Consider the following 25,507-nt stretch of genomic DNA (forward strand, 5'->3'; position numbering starts at 1 on the left):
TTCATGCATTGGGCGTGTCCAACGTTGTTCAGACTTGTTTTACCAATTGTTTAAGCTCATACACGTGTTTTAAACGAGTCGTGTACACTTAACTTGATGCTTGGACTTACTGGGTATTTATGTATCAACATTTGTATATTTACTTCATCCTTCTCATATGAGAGTTTCATATTTTATTTGAACAAAATCAGTGGTTAATCAGTGGCTGTTGATCAATAGTCATGACAATTTGCATATTAATGATCAAGAAACTGACCTCACAGCCCATTGTTTAATCAGTGGGTTTGTTTCAGTCACTGTGCAAAGAATGAACAGAATGAACTTTTTGGGATTTACTCACCTGGATGACACCGAGACACTGATGGTTGTAGCAGTTTTTGATTTTCCATAGAATATCAGCACCACACACTTTACTGATCCAGCACCTGGCATTCACTAGCTCTGGCCACAGATCACAGGAATATTGAAATTTTACAACAAAAACATGTTACAAAACACATGTGGTCTGATATATGTGTTATAAAGATTCTTCTCAACTTTGTGACTGCAGTGCACCTGGTTTAATCGTAAGTTGGAGCACAACCATCTAAAGTGTGCCAAAAGCTTTTGTGGCTGTCCTGTGACACTGTCCAGCCTCTCTTCAACACAGTTCTTGTAATCTTTCATTTCCTACAAAGTTTACAAAGGTTTCTGGTGTCTCTAAACCTCAGCTGTGGCAAAAGGGCTAACAGCAAATGGACTTGATCTCTCTGAACAATAGTAATTATTACCTAAACTCCACTCCTCCAAGAGCACCACTATGGATCACTGAAAAATCACATACAATGTAAATTGCTATAAATTTCTGTTAAGTCAGTTTCATAATGAGAGCTCGTGCTACCCGGCTCCATTAGGTTTTGCATTCTAGATGCTTTTTTCCAACACTAACCAGCAGGGATGAGTAGCATAGTGAAATCTATGCGATTTTTAAGAATATAGTATCTTTATAATAGTTCCCTCTTATGTTCCAAAAGCCGTTACTTTAAAATAACACACAACAAAGAGAAAAGTAACTTTATTTTGAATGGACCAGAAACCAACAGTAAACAAATCCAAAGAGGAAAAAGCAGAAAGATTATGTTATCCTTTGGTAAATTGTCATGTAGAGACCTGTTATATAATAAATAATGATTTTTCAAATCATAGCAGTAGCCTTTATCCAAACCATTGAGGCAAGTTGAGCTATATAGTCTGATTATAGTGAAAATGTGTGATAAATAGTTTAATCATCAAACTACTTTAGTTTGTCGATTTACCTGTTTTTAAATCTCTGCAGTAACTAGGGATGGGTATCGTTTAGGTTTTATCCGATACCGGTTCCAAATCAGTACTTTTGAAACGGTGCCGGTGCTTAAACGGTGCTCGAACCGGTGCTTAAAGAATGGAGAACACAAACTTTGTCCAAAAACCTCCCATGTTCAGCTGTTTTGTTTGTTTTTTGTAAAAAGATAACAATGTTAGCCTTTTCTGCAGCTATGGGGCATATATGGTATCACTCTTGGCTGGAAGCAGTGCTTAAACAATGGAAAAAAAAAACACAAACTTTGTCCAAAAACCTCTCATGTTCAGCTGTTTCCCACTTTTTCTTTGGTCATTTTAGCCTTTTTGGCCAGGGTGAAGGGAGTATCTGCCATCAAACAAGAGGACAGCCGCATGTAGCTATGATGATGTTTGCTAGTTCACCTTACATGCATTAATGTAATAACGTGGTTAGCCTACTCAACGTAAATTACACACGAACAACATTTAGCTACTCACGCAGAGAAGAACGGCTGCTGCCATCAATATCCTCATCATTTCTGCTACACTGGCAGGGCTAGGGGCCAGGACTCTATTCTTCGGGTTTTTGGGGGATGTTGCTCCGGGTCCGATAACTGGCAACCCACCCGACGTGCACAGTGTGAGGTCTCGCAGCAAGGTATCAAATACGGCGCATTTCTCGGCTTTTAAAAAACCCCGCTATGCGTCGCCAGGTGTTTCATCAGTTTCGAGGTGTTACCTCCTTTGACAGTATCACAGTATCAGCTTAAAGCACTTGTTGCAGGCTGCTGAGTTTGCATATTTTGCTGTGAAGTACAACCAGACTTTTGACCGCTTCGCCTTGGACATTTTTAATCTGTAGCTCTGCTCTAACTGAACGTACGTACCTGGCCCCGCCTACTATCCTGGGAAACGTAAAATGATTGGCTAGAAGTGTATCACAGCTCAGGAAAAAAAAAGCACCGAAATAAAGCACCGAAATGTGCGCTGCTTTTCGGTCTGGTTACTACCGTTTATGTCAGAACCGGTGCCATCATGGCACCGGACACCGGTACCCATCCCTAGCAGTAACACAAAAAACCTAATTTCTCAGTGTTTCCCATCTTCATTTCATGGAGTTGCTCTGTCTCGATCCTGTATATATAAAAGGACACAGACAAGTTCATTAGTACAACCAAAAGGTCAAAAGTGTAATGCTAACTCGAGGCTCTGACAGGATATGCAGGTTTAACTGCAGCTTTCTTCTTTATGTTCTCATCATATTGCTTGTAACATGGTAATGCCTCCCACTGCCATCAAACAGAACAAAGTGTTACCTCAGTTAGAAAGTCATTTTCGTGACACCAGCTTTGAAAGCAGAACTTAGCATCTCTCAGACTCGCTGAGTTCTTACAGTAAACTCTGAGGATCTTCTCAGCAAAGCACACTGGGAGAAGCTTGGACACCTGACAACAAGGACAGTAACATAAAAGCTGTTTTACAGAGACATCTACAGAAAGAACACACAGCTCATGCAAAGACATGCAGTAGTTCTGACCTGTTCTCTGGAAATCTTGAATGCTTCAGTAGGGTTAGCCTTAGTGTAGAAATATGTGGTATTGATGGGGTCCTTGTTTTTCATCCCATAGTCCAAAGTGACAACCTAAACGAGCAGTGTTCACATGTACATTATGACTCAGTCGAGGTTGGCAACACAATTTAGCTAAAAAAACAAAACAAAAGCCAAGATTTTAAGAATTAATTACTGAGTATAATTAGAATAAAAACTCACTATAATTTCAAAGTTGTCTTTTGGAATGACTTTAACCAGTTCATTTTCCAAGCTGTCCTTCATCTTCTGACAGATGGAGGAAAGAACATGTGCTGTCATTGTGTTATCATTGTTTTGCTGATCTCTTTTTATGATCACTTTTCACTCTTACTTTTATTTCCTCTTGGTCTTCTTTCTTGAGCTGAGAAAGGGAGAGAAGAGTCACATCATCTCTCTTTTTTAGCGCACTCACACACCACAAATATTGTAATCAACTTTATTTTTTACAGCAATAAAATAAAATGCAGGTTAAACTGAGCTAATAAGCTATTATGTAGGTGACTATGAATGACTCACTTAGGATTTAAATGGTTTCAAAATGGTATCAAGATCAGCTACGATGAATTCAGTTTAACTCTGTCTCAAATATTGAGAACATCGGGCAGTACAGTGGCGTGGTGATTAGCACTGTTCCCTCACACCAAGAAGGTCCTGAGTTCAACTTCGCATCTGGCCAGGACCTTTCTGTGTGGAGTTTAATGTTCTTTTGGAGGTTTTCTCCAGGTACTCCAGCTTCCTCCCACAGTCCAATGACATGTAAGTAGTGGGGTTAGGTTAAGTGGGGAATCTAAATTGCCCGCAGGTGGGTATGGTTGTCTGTCTCCCTGCATAAGCCCTGCGTCAGGCTGGCTCATTGCTTTTGGCTAGTTTTGCTTTTGGCAAGGGTCAGTGTCACTACTGGAAGACTGATGCAATACATGTTCCCTACAGAGGCTGTCCAAATCTTCCAGAATGGCACATTAATACAAGCCACTGCCAGATGTTCTTCTGTGTCTCCCAGTACAGTCTCAAGAGAATGGAGGAGAATCCAGGGCATTAACAGCAGTAACTCTAGGAGAGCAGGAAAGTGCCATAGAAGGTCCTGTCCAGAGCAGTATCTGCTCTTTTGCACCACGCATTTGCCATTAAATACCAGAAATGACAAGTCTACCACTGGAACTCTGCACTTTTCACAGATGAGAGCTGAACACATAAGAAAGGCTCACATTGGACAGCTGTGAAAGGGTCTGGAGAAGCCATGGAAAATGTGATGCTGCCTGTAACATTGTTTAGCATGACCAGTTTGAGGTTTTATAAGTGATGGTCTGGGGAGCCATATCCATGGAGAGACACACAAACCTCTACAGGTTATGCAACAGATCTTGGGTTGAAGTCCCACGCTTACAGGCCCTATGCTGGTGCATTGGGTCCTGGATTCCTCCTGGTGCATGACAATATCAGTCCTGATGTGGTGGGAGTATGCAGGCAGTTCCCGGAGGACAATTTCCATTTATTTTACGGCTAGATACTAGCCTGTACAGGCCTTTACACATCTACAGTAATTTCCTGCCTTTTTTCTAATGTAAATCTTACAGAAGCTTTTTAGTTCAAACTCTCAATGTACACCTGGTAGTCTGTTGGGATCGAGTTTGAATTATGTTCATACCATAAACGAACCTTCTCCAAAAGCCCCTTTTTATTAGTACCTAATTGGATCTACTCGCCACAGTTTTCAGGGTTTTCTATTAGGTCATAGTACCTTGTACCAGGTACTAAAACAGCGCCTGCTCAGTCAGAGTTCAAAGCGATCTGAGCAGGTACTAAAATGTGATGTGGTCAGACCTCATGCCACCAACTGACTGGTCAGTGGTGTCACTCAATGAGTCATGAGATCATCTGATGGGGCCACAGGGTCTTGGTGCAGTTGTTTTGGTCCACACCTGAAAACAATAAAAATAAACTAACAGATGCAGCAAAATGTGTCAAACTAACCACCATGTTAGCTGCTGCCCCAGCTGTGAAGAGGTGGGGAAGAGAAGAGCAGTGATGAGAATAACAGCATTTTTCAGTAACTAGTAATCTAACTCATTACTATTTCTACTGTTAGAATGCTGTTACCGTTACTAAAAAGAAAATGCTGCACGGACACATTACTATTTGTAAACACACAGACAGTTGAAGCTGTCTACAGCTTACCTGGAGCGATGGGGGCGAAACAATTGCACAAGTGCTGCTGATTGGCTGAGAAAGAAAACTAGTAAACCATGGTAACATGACCAATTTAAGATGACATAGCAACAAGATGTCATGTGAACCCAAGACAAGCCTCAGTGTCCATTTTTGTGTTTAAAGTGAGGTATTCAGACTATATACCAATTTTTAAATTGTGTTGACAAGAACACGTAAAACCAGAGCCATGATAAAAAATGTTCGCATTTTTTTTTTTTCCTGAATGCTATTGTCAAATTTACATCTAAGGACAGCGCTAGCAAGCACTCTCTGCTTATGACCAAACAAATATAAAATAAAAAACACCCCTTTCCTATTGGTGGAAAAATGTACCATGGCAACATGGGGCATTTGTTGTTTAGGAAGAAGGGTAATTTTTTTAGAGTGACGGGAGCGAGAGAGAGTGAGAGTTTTGAGATGTGAGATTTGTGACATTTAATGTGTTTGGAGTGTGTAGTTAGTGTGTAGTTGCTAGTTTTTTTGTGTGTGTGTCAGAACAATGAGGCGACTGGTGAATGTCACAGTTGCAGCTAAAAAGTCACCAGAGACAGATTACAGTGTAAATGTTGTCTCTAGGTGGAAAATGGGATGAGTGATACACCTCGTGCAGTCAGGCCAGCAGGTATCAGGTTTGAGATGATGTCTTCTGTCTTATAGTGGACAAAAAATATTTTTTGGAGTGGCACAAATAATTTGTATGGCATCTTATTTGATGCAGAACACCAGATTGTTCTGTAAATAGTTTGAAATGGCCATAAAAGAATCCCATGGCTGCAAATAGTTGCAAATAACTATTTGCAATAACTGTCGTTTGTTTATAAATTTACAATTTATATTTACATTTCCAGTTATGATCTGTTAAACATGTTTGTGGTTGTTACAGTAAAAAATATAACCTTTTCTACTCAGATTTTTTTTTTTTTTTGTCTGATTTTAGATCAATTATTAATTGAGTAATTGTGTCAAAATGAAAAACTAACTGTAAATTCAGAAATATGAGGTTGTGCTGAAAAGAATGATACCAAATGACAGCAAAGCAAGATAAATAGTTTTTAAAGGTGATATGCAGAGGTAGGTGGGCCAAAAAAGCCTGGGCCAAGTTTTTGTCCCAGTCCATCCCTGATTGCACACCTTGGTTTCACCCATAAACTGGTACAGGTCTCGAGACATGATCCTCTGCAGAATCATCCTTGCTTCCTCCAGAGGAGAGGGAGTGAATTCATTTGAACAAGAACAAGGGTGGAGTATTCTTTCAATCATTTGATCTGCAGAGTAAACAGACAAAGTTAAGATCAGGTCAATTCAAGTAAACCAAAGAAACATTCACAACTTCATCAGTAATGTCATATAAAGAAAGACACACAAAAAATTGATTATCGCTTGCTTATTTTGTTTATTAATGTTAAAGCAAGCAAAGCATTAGTAAATACTGCAGTATTAAATAAATAAATTTACAGTTTACTATAAACTAGTAGAGACGTATCCGTCATACTGAAGAATCAACCTGACATCATGGCAAATCCTGTAATAGTCACGCCAGTCAACAGTTTTTTTTTTCCATGCTGTGCATCTCCAAAGTGTGAAAAAAAACCCACAAATGCAGAAGTTGCAGTAAGTTGCAATAAACTGCAGTAACAGCAGAGTGAGATTTTTTTTTTTTCAATTTCAAACCAACATGAAAATAATCATTGGTATTTTAAACAGATGTTGTTAATTCATTTACATACATATTAGCCACCTTCTTTAATAGTTTCTGAATAGAAAATGAAATATATATAAAATATATATGAAATATATAAAATAATATATATAAATACGGTATATAAAATGAAATATGTAGAGCATGTTTTCCACTACCTGTCAGCTTTGTGTAGGCTTCCATGTCAGTTTTAGCTTTGGAGAGACAGAACGTTGTCCCTCCTGAACCTTTAGTCAGGATGTACTGATCTGCTTTCAAGAGGGCGTCTTTGATCCTGGATAAAAAAAAAAAAAGACCCAGTATATGACTTTATGGGAACTCTGTAGATGAAATAAATGTTGTCTTACAATAGAATTACACAGTTGGTACTTACATAATTTCTACACTCTTGGTTACTCTGTGCTGGTAGGCTCTTCTGTGGAGAGAGTTCCTTGTGTGGAACATGTCATACAGGTTTGCCACTTCCTGTTGAGACCATCGCCTATAGTTTAGTCACAGCCAATCAGATAATGAATTACTCATTAAAAACTGATAAAAAGCAGGGATCCACACCTTGTCTCTAGAGCAAATGTGCTTCCTCCCATTCACATCACACACCCTGGCAAACATGATGAAGCGTTGATGGTCAAAGTTGTTCCGGATGCCCAGGTGGTGGCAGTCCCTGAGATACGAGTGAGGAATTACATCAATTTAATTACATTTATTATGGTAAACCCTCCAAAACACCTTTAAGACTTGCTGTAGATAGAAATACTGAGTTTGTCATCAACACAAGTCCCACCTGGCAAAGTAGTCGAATTTGTCCACATCAATCCCATTTTGCTTGTTTGACACAATTTCATAGAGGAAGGATTTATTCTCATCTCGACCTTCATACGGCCACTGTGGAGACGACACCAGAATTGACGTTCGTGACAGCGATGATAACGAATGGTTTCATAATATTCAGACAGTAACTGGCCAGTACCTCAGCGTCATCAATCTTTAGAGGTTTAATCATCTCCTTGATAAATGTCAGGTCAGGTGGGAGTATCAGTCCATAACGCTCCATCTCTTGTGCCAGACTATTCGCCACCACCAGATGATCAAACATCTCTAAAGAGGCATCCTCATGCTGCAAGAGATACATTATTATTGTTTATATTAAGAACAGAATTCAAATGGTTGAAAGTTTAAAATGATCAGATACAACATACAGAATCAAATTTGAGCACATGACCATCTCTTAATAGAGGTAATTAGTGTCAGTATTCCAGTTTTAACCAGAGGTTCTCAACTTTTATGAGTCAGACATGATGAGCGTGGACATAACAGTGGTATGGCTTCTTCTAGCAGAAAATGATGTTTGTTTGTTTGTGCTGATAATTGTTAACACTGTGTTGTTTCTATCATTTAGTGCCATGTGTACTTTATTTCCTCAAGATGGCATCTGACAGTGTTTTCAAATATATTTGATTTTTGTGGGTGGCCATTATGTCGCGTCTCACAGTAGAGAAAAAAAAAAATTTTCACGTACCTTCCAGTCTTTATGTTCTGGGTCTGCTTCGGGGTTGAACATTCCATCAAAAAGATGGGAAAAAGGTCCATGTCCTTCATGGAGAAACAAATGTAAAAAAAATAAAATAATAATTAAAGCCTCCTGTTATAGTGTACACACACACACACACACACACCCCATTTGCCTTTTTCATTTTAAGAGGCATGTTTTATTTTACACTGGCTAGTATTATAAACTTGATGCTATTAGAGTGAAAGACGTGCAGCACTTACCCAGGTCATGACAGAGACCTGCAATTTGCACACAAAGGACGTCTCGTTCACTGATGTAGAGTTCTGGCTGTTTCAGCTTCAGAGTTTTTGCAAGTTCTCCTGCTAAGTGCCCCACCCTGTATCACCAAAAACCACACACACACACACACACACACACACACACACACACACACACACACACACACACACACTTCATCATGCAGCACTGAAAGAAAAGCATTACTAGTGTATCTGACTGTAAACAAGTGGACATACCCTATTGAGTGTTCAAAGCGGTTGTGCGATGCTCCTGGAAAAACGAAATAACCGCCCCCAAGCTGCTTTATGTTTCGTAGTCTCTGAAACTGAGGTGTGTCTATGATCTTGACAAGTAGTGGATGTAACTCGATGTGGCCATGGATGGGATCATTAAACACCTGTGTGAAGAGAAATGAACAAAAAATAGACAAACTTAGAGGGTTTTGGAGGACTTGGTCTCAGATTTTCGATGAGTAAACACTGTGCCTCATGCTAGGTCAAATTTTCTGTCACCTTGCCTTTGACCAAAGCACTGGCAGCTGGCCAGCCTACTGACATTATGTCTAAGGTGAGTTAAATATAAAGATTGGATTTCCCTAAAAAGATCATCAAATGATATCTTACATAGACAAATCTGATACACATATATTATGAATTCACATTTTTATAAAGTGCTAATCACAACAGTAAGTTAGACCACAGACCAAAGACCATATTATATAAGATACTTTCATGTTACATCACCTTGTTTAAATCTTTGATGTTCAAGTGCTTCTCCATAGTGCTGTAAATGTTTAAATGACCAAAGATTACAGTTTTGCACATCATGCATTCTGGATATAAAAGGAAGCAGTCAATGAATGTAATTGTAATTTTTCAATACTGGTCAAGTATGAGAACTTACCAGTTCTTCCAGTTTTTTATTGAAACTGACACTTCAGTTCTCTGAATTAAAGCACAGAACAAATAAACAACTTTTTAAGTTAAAAAATAAATCATAGAATCTATTTATAAACAAACATTTTCTAATCTTCTGACTCATCAAAGCAGCTGCCTTTAACAGATATAACAGTTGTGTTTATGCCCTTCTTTCTACATCAGAAGCCAAATATTCTTCAGAAAGGTCTTCCTAACTGTTGCATAAATGTGTGGCTCTTCTGGGTTTCTTTGCTTCCACTCTTCCGTCCAGCTCATTCCAAACCAGCTTGATGTGGTTTAAGTCTGGAGACTGTGCTGGCCATTCCATGTTGTCAAGCTTGCCTTCTTGTTCTTTTTTCCTAAGATAGATCTGTAATAGCCTGGACTTGTGTTTTGGGTCATTATCTTGCTGTAGGATGAACCCCTGACCAACTAGGTGCATACCAGAGGCCACTGCAGAATGCTATGGTAGCCATTTTGGTTCAGGATGCCTCTCACTCTGTAAAAGTCACCTGTATCCAACAAAAACACCCAAACCATGGTTCCTCCTTAATGTTTGACATTTGATGCCACAAAGTAAGGAACCAACGTTTTGCCTAATCAACAGTGTGCAAAAATCCTGCATTATGAACCAAAGATTTCACATTTTGATTCATCAGTCCATAACACCTTCCATTATTCAGCAGTCCATTGGTGGCATTTCATGGCCCAGGCAAACCTTTTTTTTCATGTTTTGATGTCTAGACTTTTTTGCATTGATGTGTTTTTGTATTGATATAGACTAACCATGACAGAGACACACAACCATTAACTTCTTTATGAATTAGAAAAAAAGATGTTAAATCTTCTGATATTATGATTTTTCTCAAATACATTAGATTAGTGCTATCACTGCAGGGGACAATTCTGCAGCCTAATTTGTTCTTGAGCTGCACGTTTACAAGGAAACAGGATGATGCTTTGCCTTCTTTTACTTTAAACGGACATCTCAGTTCAGTTCTATTCACTGACGCTGTATGCACATTTTTAGATTTGGTAGAAACTCATTCACTGCAAAGTGTCCTGTACGTATTTCATCTACTGGCAAGCATAAGCCCCTTAATTAAAATGATACTTTCAATCATACAATACAATTATTTTTGTTATCCAAAGATTTTCACATTCACATTTGACAAAAAAAAAAAAGTAGAAACAAATATTAAAGAAGTTAATTTATTTGCTTTATTTTAAAAAATCGTTTTCGTAATTGAATTTTATGTCTGATTAATTTCTGAATTCTCAGACTGGTCCAGTGTGCAGGCCAAAATATGGGTATAAAAACATGAATTCACTTTGACTTAGAGTCTTAAACAAGTTTTTCACAGATTTAAAAACAATATTTTTGCTTTATTGTTGACAGCTGGTCTAATAAATGTGTTAAGCACTGCAACAGTATGACATGTATTCAGTCTAATATACAAAACTATTTATAAAAACAACTTTGCACGATTCGGAGGTTTGATAAATTAATCTGGGAACACTCCTGTGAGTAAAGCTTTCATACAAACATGAAATCACTTAAAATACAAGAAAATGTTATTTTATAAAGCCCACTGAGCCTGGACATAAACCCAAAGCTTCATGAGATTTTTTAAAAACAGGACATGAGATGAATAAACACCTTGAGAGAAAATATGAAACAAAGTTTGACTTACCAAATCTGCTTATGAACTAAACAATAGTAGTAAAGCACTCCGAGATCTCCCGAGTGACGACAAAGATTTTTTTCCTTTCAATGTGGAAACGTTCACGTGATCTCTTTTTTTTGGGCTTTGTTTTGCTTTAGTCTGATGTCACTGAATGCGTTTCACATTCAGTCACCTTGCTTATTCTGTAATCGGGTGTCATTACACTGACTACAGTACTACTGACGCTGTGATAAAGCCCCGTGAATATGTCGAATCTTTCCAGCCAATTGCTTCGCCCAAACGCAGATCACACGAAGCCCCGTTCAACAGCTCATTTGGAAATACTGACATCTGCTGGTCATTCACTGTACAGCAGCCCTGCTGTGATATATCAGTGAGTATGTGAACGTGATCATGTATCAATTGCAGAATACCCTTATGAGGGGTGTGTGTGTGTGTGTGTGTGTGTGTGTGTGTGTGTGTGTGTGTGAGTGAGAGAGAGAGAGAAACTAGCCATCCTATTTGAGAAGATGTATGCTATCATTGGATGGTATTATGTCAAATTATGTCAAATGCTCACAAAATACTGATAATTTTAGCATTTTTAGTGGCTCCATAATGTGCTTGCAATCTCCTCGGAATCACCTCAAACCCAGATCATGTAAAACACTCCCTGTAATGTATTTTCAACAGCTTGAATCACATAATGAGGGAGTCTCGTTGTTTCAGAGAAAGGGGGCCTCGTTTGTCTTTGGTCAGATGACATTCTGAAGAACTACCTACACAGTTTAGGACAAAGAAAATTGTACACAATGGTCATCAAGAATGGGGTGCAAACGAAAGGAGATGTGAAACCCTAAAGAAGCAAAATTGAGATTTCAGTGTTTCCTTTTTTGATCATCAAATTATCTTTTTATCCAGGGGATACATCATATGATGTTCAGCTGCACATTTGTGAGGTAAGAAAACTTTCTTTACCCCTGTTTACTTGCACTATGATCAGTGTAGAATGGATGTTTTCACAGCAGGTATGGACAGGCATATAATCACAGCTTCCAACAGTGTTTCAGTATTACTATTGTAATGGAGTATTCGTTTTAAAAATGCTGTTTTAAAAGAGACTTGAAAAAAGGTGATTTTAAGCATTCCACAATATCTTTTCCAGAATTTGCATAACTTAAAGCACATTATGTCAGTTTGTTTTAAGAAGCAGGGTTGTAGCCATTTCATTATGATGTCACTCTCAAAGATCACAGAGCAGATCACACAGCATTTGTAGCAGGGGCGATTCTAGAATCAGAGCTTTGGGGGTGTTGAGCATCCAGAGAGCTGCCCAGCCAGGCAAGATAAACCTGTCTCTGTCAGTCCCTGCATCCTTAAATGTTGTCCCGAGTTCTCTCTGACTGTCACTTTGGTGCATTTAAACCCCTCTTCCTCTGATCTGTGTTGAGCTTTTGGAGCAGGTGAGTAAGTGACGGAAGTGACGGACAAGGTAAGCGACTCATGTTGTAACTGACGTCAGACGCCGGAGATTTTGGCGGAAAATTAAAGCAAATGGTAGTTTAGATTTGAACAAATTCATTTAAGCTTCAGCATTACCAAATACACTTATCAATTGTCTTATAACTAACACTATTTGTCTAAATAATCTCCAACACCCTGGAGAACAACGAGGAGAGTTTAGAGACTCTCCAAGATTACATCGATCAGTGCTTTCAGGATCTCGTGATGAAGAAGACCCCGTGTGCAGCTTCCCCGGCCAAAGCTGAGACGCCGTCGTCGAAAAGACAACGCCCGGCAGATTCCCCCGGCTCAACATCGCCAGCCGGCAAAGATATTGCCGACATATTGGAGTCAATCGACAAGCGATTGTCCAGTTTCGACGCAAGGCTGTCCTTGGTGGAGATTCTTCACCGAGAATTTAAATGCTTGCGAGAATCCCTGGAGTACAGCCAGCAGCAGGTGGAAACGCTTGCTGCTGAAAATGCCACGCTAAGGGAGTCGGTGAAATGTCTCACAGCTCAATAGAGAAAATAAAAAAATAAAAGAAACAGTTATCGATCTACAAGCTCGTAGCATGCGTGATAATCTGGTATTTTCTGGTATTCCAGAAGCCGCTGGAGAGGACGCGGAGACCACGGTAAAAAGCTTCATCAAAACCCACCTGAAGCTGCCGGAGGAAACTGTGAAGAACATCGTCTTCGATCGGGTACATCGCCTCGGCCCCATTCGGGCTACGGCCGGGAGACCACGTCCTATCGTGGCCAAATTCGGCCACTTCAAACAAAAGCAACATGTGAAAAGCCGCGGCAGGGAATTAAAAGGAACGGACTTCAGCGTGAACGACCAGTTCCCCAAAGAGATCTTGGAACGACGCAGGGTCCTCTTCCCAATCCGACGCGGCTTCATCCAGAAGGGCTCCCGCGCTGTCATCGCTGTGGACCGGCTGTACGTGGACAGACAGCTCCACCGCGACCCCAACATCACTCCGTGGCTGTATTAACCTCACACCAGATAAGAATCAGCTACACCATTTCCCTATCCACTCACACTAACTTGCATTAACATCTGTTTAACTTACCAGTATCAAATCGCCCTGCCAGTGGCGGACCCCCTCAGACATCGGTGCGTTGGTGGTTCTTTGTGTCCGGGGATGGGCGTCCAGGTACACACCGGCTCACTCCTTGGCGGCCGCTTATCGGGGCCTGGAGCCTGGGGCTCGCTCGGGCCACTTCGGAGGTGGGGTGCCCCGGCCTCTCGGCCTGGGGCTCGGTCACTCAGGCGCAGCTGGCTGCCGGCGGAGCTCACGGGCGCGTCACTGCAACTCCCCCTGGCTTCTGCTCCGCGGCTGCTGAGTGAGCCCTCATCTGGGACTCTCCTCAGCTCTTTCCGGGACAGTGGCGCAGTTGGTCTTCCTTGGTCTCTTGTGTTCTGGGGGCCTCTGGATGTCTGGAGTTTTGATCTCCTCCATACCTGCTTCACGCCCTGGAGGACGGGGCTGTGGCCCCCCCCCCCCACACCCTCTAGCAGATTATTACATGAAGGAACCTTTTAAAAAAACAAAAAACAAGCGCGTCCATGCTCACAGGTGTACACACGGGTGATCACACCCACAAACTACACCCTTTTTGGCTCCTACCTCAAAGCACACTGTGTTCTGTTGATCTTATGTGCTGCACAATAATGTTTAACATTTAGTATTTACTGTCATATTCCCATATATCATTGTGATGTTGTTTATTCTATTACTCTTGTTCTCTTCTGCTTGCTTTCTTTTTTCTCTCTCAGCAGGTGATCCAGGTGATTGATATATGCATTTTTTTTCTCTGCCCGTTCTGTTGGTTTTTGTCTTTTGCCCTTCTCCCCCGTCCCTCTTCTCAGCTGTTTCTCTTTCCCTCTTTCTTTCTCCCCTTCTTTCCCCCAGTCAAGTCTGTCCCGTATTAAGAGAAAAGAAAAAGAAGAAAAGAAAAAAAAAAAAAAAAAAAAAAAAAGGAATTCATTTCACGTTGAAATACCTGGAGAATTCAACTCTCCTGCGCTCTGTGAATGAAAGTCTCTGCAGTTTAACAAACCAGAGCTGACACTGCCATCCTGTCGTCTCATTAACTGACTCTGATAATGTAACCAGAAGGCCTCAACTTCCGTTCATCAGTGATAGCAGTGTTATTGATTATGTAATTATGTCATCCTCATTTCTCCCTTATGTGGTAGATTTTGAAGTTGATATTTTTGGATATATTGTCATCTTATAAGCATTGTCCTATCTGTGTTGAGCTTACAAATGAAGTGCCAGTAAGGAAAAAATAAATTTAAAGAATAATGAGGGCCAGACTAGACAAAAGATTTTCTTGATAGTCTACATCAGAGGTTAATTAGCAATGCATTAAATTAATTGGATGCAACTGAGGATATGATTGTTAACCAAGAAAAAATGGATTCAGTAGTAACAAAGCTTGAAGATGTATATAAAATTGCAGAGGTTTGATTTGGTATGTTGAAAGAGAAAAAAAAAAAAAAAAAAAAAAAAAACCCCTCTTCCTCCCTGTCCTCATCGTCTGTTGTATTCATCTCCATTATCAGTCATCATAATTTTACCATCTGTGTAATTTTGCAAATTTCTTTATTAAATCATAAGATTCTTAAATTCATCAAGTCTCTCTGTGCCTGGGTCCTCGTCACAAAACATGACATCACTGTTTTGTACATTTTAACACAATTGAATCCCCACATTTGTGAAAGAAAAGCCTGTAACAAAACCATCAAATCTGATCAAGGTTATTTAAATGCTGCAAAAGAAGAATGGATTCGAATAAAAAATAATAATAATAATAATACATACCCTAACCTTAATTACTGCGGGAGAATAATGAATGATGCTCATAGTGAGTAAGAAGTAAACTGAGTGCATTTTTTTGGACAGAGATTCACTTTTAATGTGTATGTATAATATAATACATATACATAAAAAAAACACTCCCGAAACAGAATAAATTGTTATAAATAAATTACATAATATTTAAAAAAACTAAAAATGGAGGCAACTTTGCCTGTGGTAGAATGTATACAATGTATGCAGATACTAATTTTACTAATTTAATAATACTAATTTTCTGTTGTAAGATTTACAAGTTTCATTCTTTCATAGTGGTACTTAGGAGAGCTTGACATTTTATCAGGTGGTACACACTGTAAAAAGTTTGAGAAACACTGATAAGTGTATGTGTGCTTTTGGAAAACATTTAAAGCTGCTGTACAGAATCTTTGAAACAAGCTTAAAACATTTTTAGAATATAAACAGAGCACTCTGCTTCTCTTTACAGCTCCTCCCGTACGTACTGCGGCAGTCATACAGACAACTGGACAGTCCAAAAGTTGGTCTACCTATTACTGGCTGAGGTTTTAGTAGAGTTGTGGCTGAACCACATAAAAATATATCATTAATTTTAATCTCCCCAATCAGTTATAATGTTATGTTGGAATGTTGTTAAAGAGGGTCAAAATGTTTCAACCCAGTTTGTTTTGCAGATTCTGTATAGCAGCTTTAATATAGGGAGAACACAACTTCCAGAAAATTAGTTTTTTTCCTCTTTGTCAGTTTAACAGTTTGTTGTGCCTGTCACTGTTCCCTGTCTGTTTTCTTGCCTGATTCTTCCTGACCTTGCCCTTTCTCCTCACGTTCCCTCTTTCCTCTCTCCCTCTTTGGACTGACAATCATACACAAATAGATTAATTTTCATCTAATTGAATACAAATTAATATGAAAAAATACTATTAAGATCACTAATAAAAAAAAAAAAAAAAGTCCTCTCAGTGTAGGCCTACTTTCAACCAAAAGGCAAATAACCAAACCACATGAACATCTAATAAAAGATAAACATTGAAACACTGATCCAACATTATTCTTGGTTAACGGATCATTTGATTTTACACTTTTACCTGAATGTGTCTTTTTGAAAAGAAAAAAAAAAAACAAAAAAAAAAAAAACTTCCTCATATCCATTATGAACCTGGCTGTCTCTCTGTACACACACACACACACACACACACACACACACACCAGGAGTTATAAGGTTAATGGGCATCCAGTCAGTTAGCTAGTTAGTATCCATTTAAAACAGTACAATGGTAATAACTTTAGGCTACGGAAAATTTAAAGTTTTAGATTTTTAAATAGGCTGTATACATTTCAATGGGAGCAACAGGACGGTGAAATGTCGCTGAATTTACTACAGAGCAGGACGGATTGTAGGGTAGCAAACATTGTCGGAAAACACGCTTTCAACACTGCAGGTTACCTGGGTGTAATGTTTTTCAGCTAAAAAGAAACATGGTCTGACTCCTACCCAACTATATAAAGAGTAACTGAAGGTGAAATGCAGTCAATCAACTCAAAATAAGCACAGATATGCAATGTGTATAAAATACTTCTGACCGTACTTGTAATAAAAGTTAACATAATGGAAGGATCCTCAAATGGACATCTTCAATAAACAACTTTAATGCAATATCAATACTGTGAGAAATACTATTAAATGGAATAATGCTGTAAAGAATGTTATTAATGCAATTATAATGATGCAGGTTATATGGCAGCAATAAAAGAATTTCTGGATCTCCACAATGTCAACCAAAGCACCTGGAAAAGAATTGTGGAGCTCCATAAGTGTGGCTCAATTTTATATACAATTTGGTGCCATTTACAATTAAGAAATACAGATAGTTTCTCCCTTTAGTCTTAAAGTTAATGTTTTTATATTTATCAATCTAAAAAAAATAAACATTTAGTCTGATTTTATGTTACAATTAAAAAAGTGTTTTTATCTGAACAGTGTGTAAATATCTGGTTTCAACTGTATATTTGATGATTGTCCGCACAGAGAGGGAGAGAGAGGAGAATGGGGACAGAACAGAGATGGAACATGAGCAGGTGAGACACATGTTAGTCAAATGGTTGTTTACCAAAAGTATCACTGTATAATAGGTACTCATGTATCTCGTACCTAGTGTTTCTTTTTAGGTTTGTTATTTTTCAAATTCTACATTTATTAAGTTATGCAGGCTTGTTTGCACAACAAGGCTAAATAATTATATAAACTTTTCTGAATCTAAATAGTGTACTTTGGTAGTGTAAGGCAGTGACTGGAATAAGTCACAAGGTGTCGCTGTTGTGCTGCATATATGTTGTAAATTTTAGCAATTTTGACTATTTGTCCTCTGCAGGACACCGTAGTTCAGATTTCTCGTTCGTGCGGGCGCCATCTTGGTTCAGTGTTTACTGTGATTTGCAAAGGTAAGCACTGTCAGTGGCGAACTGCATTGGTTTTGTTTAAAAATAAGTGTTCCACTGTGTAAAATAGCGGTTTGTCATTTAAGCCGAGCATATATTTTGTTTATTGAGGAGGTTCATATATTGTCTGATGAGAGTATGAGCAGTTTGTGTGCATGTTTCATTTGGTAATATATGCCGCAATTTCGGGCTTACCGCTAGTTAGTAGAGCACCCATTCGGGCAAAGTAATGCAAGATGAAGCATTAGCTTTTCAGCTGCAGTTTGCTGGTAATCCTGCTATGTTAGTTTTGTGTCATACTCATTCCTGAGACCGTGGAATTTTGTAAAAACATGATTATTTTTGCTTAATGTGTTTTTTTATACATATATTGTTGGCTTTTACTATGTTGATAATCACGCAGTGTTTACTGTGATTTGCAAAGGGCCAGCAGCAGAGTTGGAGTGGTGTTTGCCCCAACATCTGAATAAACGGCACGGTCCGAGCCACAAATTGAACGCCTGTGTCCGACTGGTCTCTCTACTGTGCACCCCAATCCAACACAAACTTACACAACGCAGAGTCTGGGGTGTAGGGAGGCCCCTGCACTGGTTGGGTTACAGTAGAATTAAAAAATAAATGTAGTGCAGGTCTATGATGATTTTTAGTGCTACTATCATCTAGTTCTGATTCTGGTTCTGTCTTGGTTAAGTCCTCAGTAGTCCTGATTTTGAACTGTTGTAGTCCTGTTTTAATTCCAGATCAGTTCTTGGTCTGGTTGAGTTGGGGTTTAGTCCCCGTGTCTTGATACAGCCCTGACCTTGTTCTGCCTTGCTGCTTAATTAAAAAACTAGCTTAAGGTGTCCTGCATATGTGATATTGTTTTTCCTATATGAAGTCACTCTTTTTTGAACAAAACTCAAAACAGAGCCTATTAATCTTTCAGTCATTTCTAAACCCCCCCCCCCCCCCCCCCTCAAAAAAAAAAAAAAAAAATCCCACATGCACACTATCCTTTAGGGCTAAGCCCCAGGTGTTTCAAATGTCTGGCACCGCCTCTGGATAAAACCCCCAAAAAAGCAAGAGATGTATGCAAATTAAATAAACGACGACGTGGGAAAGCTATTCGTCAAACTCAAAAGCAGCATGTAAAAGCTAAAGAAAAATCTTCATCTGAAGAAGTGGCAAAGATGATAAACAAGAAAAGGAACGATATACCTGCTGTCATGAATTTCAAATGAAAAAAAATTACAGACTGTGAAAACTCAATATGCTGAAAACTATCATCACCATAAACAAAAACTGTTATCAGCCAAAATTATGCAAATTGTCATATTCAAGAGAAGATAAATGCCCACAATGTGAAGAGATACCAAAATTACCCTCATTTTCAACAACACAAAAAAAAAAAAAAAAAAAAAAAAAAAAAAAAAAAAAAAAAAAGGGAGACTACATTATCAGAAGATATACCACAGATCCTGACTTTCAAAGCAGACAGAAAAAATACATGGGCCAGAAATACAGAGAGGATGGTGTCAGAGAAAGGAAGAGAGCATACATAAGTATGCATCTGATCCGAACTTCAGAAACAAACAAAAACAATTTATGCCAGGTATCACAATGACCCACGATTCAGACTACACCATATACAGCGCTGTGCCCAGTACCAGAGACACAAAATGGCCACCACTGCATCTTTCGCCATTCAAAAAGAGCTGCATTGTGCACAGAGAATAAAGAAATACAGACAGCTCATAACACAATTCCAGCAAGGTCCACAGTCTGAAGCACAGCCCCAGCTTCTAGTGAACAGTGTGATGCAAGCAGCCACATTAGCTTTCTGTGAAAGAATTCAATTAGGACCCACCCATGTCTGTACAGTGTGCTACAGAACTCCGTTTCCTAATCAAGTTAAACACTGCAAAAGATCAAAATATGTTAAAAATAGTCACATTGTTGACACTTGCTTGACAGGAAAATTTGTCCATGTTTGTGATAGTGAATGTTCAGCAAATTGTACCTTTCCAAAACAAAGAATGAAAGAGTGGATTTGCTACAACTGACCTACAACAAGGAAAAATGTCGTCCATCGCAGTGGCAAACAATTTAGCACCCGTTCCAATTAAACTGAGTCAATTAAATGTACTAGAACAACAACTGATTGCTAAAATTCTCCCATTTGCCAAAATCATTGCATTACCAAAACACTTCTACACTGTGAACATGAAGAACGTGTTAGCAGGATTATCAAAGCTAAAAGAGATGCATTCAGAATACAAAGATGTATCTATTGATGATGAAGCTACTTTTGCTGATCCCACAAATAATCAGATAATCGAGACGGAACATGACACTGCTGATTCAGATATTCAAGATGCACTGCCCAGAAACTTCGACCAGCAAAATGTACCAGAAAGAAGAACCACTGAGGATACAACAGCTGGACTGCTGTCATTATGTAAACCAACTAATGAAGCCTGAACAGTCAAATGGAGAGCCCTTACAAGATATGGAGAAAGAAAAGGAACTTCAACCTGGTCTTGTTCTAGACACCTGTATGCAACCACCGGTAAGGCAGTCACCAAGGATGGACGTAAAATTTGTAACAGAATGCTTCAAAATAAAGACGAAGTGGAGAGACTGATAAATAACAAAGATGCAACTAGGGCTGCACGATTAATCGTTAGAAAATTGCTATCTCGATTCATACTTATGTGCGATTTCCAAATGACAGCGATTAAAAAAAAAAAGACGACGACTGTACCACATTTTGATCCAGGACGTACTCTGCATGAAAACAAGCGCTCACTCTTCCTGCTCAACAAATGACAAGGGCGGAGCCTTATACCACGTGATACAGAAGCTGTGCCGTGTGATGCTAAAATTAGCAGGGAAAAAACAACGGAGAGCACGTCAGGGATGACGAGAAAGTGACAGGAGAAAATCTGTTCCGGTCAACCACCCAAACACCAATAGCCGGAACCTTATACAGCGCTTCCCTATACACGTCGAACTCAAAGAAATTACGGAGGCTATCACTTATCACCTGACCAAAGATATGGCTCCCATCAACACTGTGCAAAACGAGGGATTTAGGAAAATGATCAACACCCTAGACAAACGCTACACAGTGCCGTCCCGCAACTATTTTTCTATTGTTGCACTACCTGCTCTATACATGCAGTGTCAAGCAACGGTGGAGACGGAATTTCAAGCAGTACAACATTTTGCGGCAACAACAAAACGTGAGACATTTGTTGTTTTAATGTTTATTTATTGTTTTTATGTTCAGTCTCAACTGTTACGAAGTTGATGTGCAGTTAATAAGTGCAATAAATATTTATACTGGAAAAGAAAATCGTGAGAGAATCGTGATCTCAATTCTAAGCCAAAAAAAAAAAAAATTGTGCAGCCCTAGATGCAACACGCTTCATGAAACCTCTGAAAGATCTCCATGCTATGGTCAGACAGTTAGGAAAGCCAACTTTTTTCCTGACATTTTCAGCTGCTGAAATGAGATGGCCTGAGGTTGTTGAGGTCATAAAAACTCAACAAGGTGGATTTTTCACAACTTCACATAAGATTTTTCACGACTGGAACACAAAGTGTGAAATTCTCCGAAGCAACCCTGTGACTGATGCAATTGTTTGAAGAGAAAAAAAAAAAGTCGATGCACTAATGACAACACTGAGCCTGTCCCCGGCACAGCCCATCAGTGAAGTAGAAGATTACTTTTATCGAGTGGAGTTTCAGGCCAGAGGTAGCCCTCATATCCATTTACTGGTTTGGGTCAAAGATGCACCTAAATTTGGAAGAACCTTGAAGACCTCGTGTACAAATTTATTGACAAGTACATAACATGTAAGATGCCTGACCAAAATGCCGATCCTGAACTTCACAAAATTGTGTTCAAGTCCACAGCAGAAATCACTCCAGATCCTGTAAAACAGGTAATGTGTCATGTAGGTTTGGGTTCCCCAAACTACCCATAGACCAGACAATGATCGCTTTCCCAAGCCCAGATGATGACGATGACCACAATGATAAGCAGCATAGCACAAGTAAGAAGAAAGGCACAAACGAAAAACAAAAAGCAAAAAATAAAAATAGACAAATGGCTCTTGCCTAAAAAAAAAAACAAGAAAGAGGCCAAAGAAAAACTCCAGCCATTGAGAGATTTGCTCTGTGACCCAAATTCCTCATTTGAAGACTTGTCTGAGCCGCTTCACAAATGCAAATTAACTTATGAGCAATACTTGAATTGTGTCTTCAATTTAAGCAATGGCCATGTCATCCTGTTAAAGCGTGACCCTAATGACTGCTGGGTGAATGCGTACAATGCAGATCTGCTGAGGGCCTGGAATGAGAACATGAACATCCAATATGTCATTGATGACTACAGCTGCCGTAAGTACATGATGTCTTGTGTCTCTAAACCTGAATTTGAGATGACACAATTTCTTAATGGAGTCATCCAGGAGGTAAAAAAAGTCCAGTGTCAATGAAAGCGATGAAATGAAACAGATAATGCAGGCATATGCTAAACACAGATAAGTCAGTGCCCAAGAATCAGTGGCAAGGACATGCAGCCTGTCACTAAAAAAAAAAAAAAAAAGTGTTCACGCAGTGTGGTTTTCATACAGACTGATGATGCCCTGAAAATGAGTCTCCCGATGAGCAGGTTGCAGAGTATGTCAACAGATGCTGAAAATGTGTGGATGTCCGGCTTGCCAGAAAAATATGCAAACAGACCCAGAACACTGGAGTTTGAAAGAATGTGTTTGGCTGAATTTGCTTCAGAGTACAGGATTCTCTACAGCTGTCAAACAGAGTCCAAAAATGCCATCCCTCTTGAATAACATGGGTTATATTAAAAAAAAAAAAAAAAAAAAAAAAGAATGGGGAAAACTGCAATAGTCAGATATCCTCTGTTCTCAGAAAAGAAACCAGAAAAGTTTTATAGCAGACTACTAAAACTTTATTTTCCACATCAATCAAATGATGACGAAAACATGGTTTTGCAGTACGGCCAATTGTTACCTTTAACAAAAAGCGTTATGAAAGCCATGGCAAAACAATGGAAAGGGCACTGGAACAGATTGAACAACAAGGCCCACTTATCAATGCTTGGAACACCTTTGCACCTGAGGTTGAAGTAGATAGTTTAGAGTGTGTTGCCCAACGACAATGCACAGATGACACTGATGAAAATGAACTGGACATTGTTCCTGACTACCAAGTCAGTGGTGGCAGCAGTGGAACCATGCCAGCAATCATAGCACCAAAGCTGAGCTCAGACTTTGTCAGAAAGATGTATCAAAGTCTGAATGAAACCCAAGCCTCTATATTCTACACAGTGCGTGAGTGATGTTTCAAACTTGTGTGGGGTCACTGTCCTGAGCAGTTCTTTTATTTTGTCTCTGGAGGAGCTGGCTGTGGAAAATCACGTTATTAAGTGCATATATGAGGAGGCAACGAAGATTTTGCACCAACTCCCCAGATTCCGTGACCAAGCAGACATATCCTACCCTGCAGTACTGCTGACTGCATTTACTGGCACTGCAGCCTTTAACATATCTGGGAAAACACTGCACTCTCTGCTAAAGCTGCCAGAATCTTTAAAACCACCTTATCAGGGACTGGGGGATGCACTGGATGAAGTGAGAGCTTCACTTTCAAATGCAGAGATTCTGATCATTGATGAGATATCTATGGTTTCTAAAGAGCTTTTTGCCTACATCCACTGGAGACTTCAGCAAATCAAAGGAAACAAGAAACCTTTTGGTGGGATGTCTATCCTTGCAGTAGGAGACTTTTACCAGCTGCCACCCCTTGAAAAAGCCAAACCACTCTGTGTGTACGAGGACAATGTCCTTGATCTCTGGAAATACTATTTCCACATGGTCAACCTGACAGAAATCATGCGACAGAAAGATGATCATTCTTTTGCTGAAGTTCTGAACAGGATAAGAGTGAAGCAAAAAACAGATCCTCTTGACGCCGATGACAAAGCCTTGCTCACACAGGCTATCCATGACATAAAAGACTGTCCATCAAATGTATTACACATTTATGCTACAAACAAAGAGGTCGACAAACACAATTCGGCAACTGTAACTGCTCTTCATTCTGATATCATAAGTATTCAGGCAGAAGACTACAGAAAAGACCCACGAACAGGTGAGATGGTCCTCCTGGCAGAAATGATGAAAGGCAACAAAAGAGATTTACCTGATAACATACAAGCTGCACCTGGAGTGCGTGTTATGATTATTAGAAATTTGGATGTTGAAGATGGGCTTGTTAATGGGACATTTGGAACAATCACGAACATTGTGACAGCCACACAGGATGGACCAAAAACTGTGAAACTTACGCTGGACAATCAAAATTCTGGACAAAAATTTCACCAAAAAAATACAAGGATCCTCAGACAACCTGGTATATATTGAGAAATGTGAAGAATGCACAAGTAAAAAAGGAGCTGTTGGCAGGCAATTTCCAATGAAGTTGGCCTTTGCATGTACAGCTCACAAAGTACAAAGCATGACAATGGAGTCAGCAGTAGTATGCTTGAAGCGTGTTTTTGAACCTGGAATGGCCTATGTTGCACTCAGCCGCACAACCTCACTTAAAGGACTGTACATCACAGACTTTGATGAAAAGAAAATCTATGCTGATCCTGCCATCACAGATGCACTCAAAAATATGAGACATGCATCATTTGAGAATGTAAGACCACTGTTGCAATTCTTAAAATCAGTATTTCCCACAGTCCCCACGTTGACAATTATCCACCACAATGCACAAGGTCTCCCAACTCACATGGAGGACATGAGATGCCACCATGATCTCAGCCTTGCTGATGTTTTATGTATAACAGAAACACTTGTCTGGATCATCGGTTTCTCCCCACTTCCAGGTGGAACAATACAACATGGCCACACGCAACAGACACGTCTCTTAAACAAACCATACAGACATGGCAAAGGTAAATGGCTCTGGAGTTGCAATGTACTACAAGATCATTCTTACAGCAGAGTCTCGAAAATACCTGCAAAATGTGACTGACCTTGAATTTGTTGTTGTAAAGGTTGAATCGCCAGTCACAGCTTTGATTGCAACTGTATACAACTGTATACAGGGAGAATTTTGAGTTGATATTCGTCAATCGGGTGGGTTTTCCAGCTTTGTGTTCTGGCCGTTTGCTTTTGTTTTGTGCATGTTTATTATATCTGAAAACCGGAAAAAGGTAAAATCTGCTTCCATAATATAAATATCATTAAATAACTTTAGAAAAACTTCCACTTGACTCTTTACATGTCATGTTGTAAAAATATATATTTTATTGTTTAATTAATCTGAAAATGTTAGTCTGCCAAATGTGCAGCAATTGAATTTTTTTTTTTATTCTCTTTATCTGATAGTTTGTGGGGCCCAGGTAGAATGTATAACTGCATCTCTACCAGTTTCTCTGCACTCCAGCCTCTTCTGTGCCATATGAAGGGATTTTCCTTAATGCAAGAGAAATTATCTCCACAAAAAGGAACAGGTTCGGCCATCGCACACTA

The 25,507-nt window shown here is 39.3% G+C and overlaps 1 protein-coding gene and 1 long non-coding RNA gene across 2 annotated transcripts in view; both read right to left on the reverse strand.

Annotated features, from left to right (window-relative positions):
• The window catches only part of LOC146645559 (uncharacterized), a 162,869-nt gene that overhangs the window by 20,695 nt on the left and 116,667 nt on the right, over positions 1-25,507 (reverse strand). The window lies entirely within an intron of this gene.
• Positions 1,075-11,430, reverse strand: LOC146645562 (deoxynucleoside triphosphate triphosphohydrolase SAMHD1-like). The gene is made up of 17 exons (XM_085392971.1): positions 11,198-11,430; positions 9,490-9,530; positions 9,330-9,369; positions 8,823-8,983; positions 8,568-8,683; positions 8,314-8,387; positions 7,765-7,911; positions 7,579-7,679; positions 7,350-7,458; positions 7,171-7,262; positions 6,956-7,071; positions 6,230-6,363; positions 3,222-3,251; positions 3,071-3,136; positions 2,837-2,941; positions 2,616-2,744; positions 1,075-2,433 (listed from the first exon to the last, which is right to left on the reverse strand). Exons 3-17 carry the CDS (start codon positions 9,363-9,365, stop codon positions 2,410-2,412), a joined length of 1,440 nt encoding a protein of 479 aa, XP_085249097.1. The 5' UTR covers positions 9,366-9,369; positions 9,490-9,530; positions 11,198-11,430; the 3' UTR covers positions 1,075-2,409.

Source organism: Rhamphochromis longiceps, linkage group LG20 (assembly GCF_057381845.1).
Source record: "Rhamphochromis longiceps isolate RC_006_pf linkage group LG20, R_longiceps_female_GT1.1, whole genome shotgun sequence".
In the NCBI taxonomy this organism is placed as follows: Eukaryota; Metazoa; Chordata; class Actinopteri; order Cichliformes; family Cichlidae; genus Rhamphochromis; species Rhamphochromis longiceps.

Bases quoted from the DNA above. Each gene is read 5' to 3' on its own strand.
- LOC146645562 (XM_085392971.1), bottom strand. From the start codon at position 9,365: ATGGAGAAGCACTTGAACATCAAAGATTTAAACAAG. The intron at 7,912-8,313 runs GTACGTGAAAAT...TATCTCTTGCAG, and splicing joins CAGAACATAAAGACTGGAAG to CATGAGGATGCCTCTTTAGA. The intron at 7,072-7,170 runs GTAAGTACCAAC...TTTTTTATCCAG, and splicing joins ACCAAGAGTGTAGAAATTAT to GATCAAAGACGCCCTCTTGA.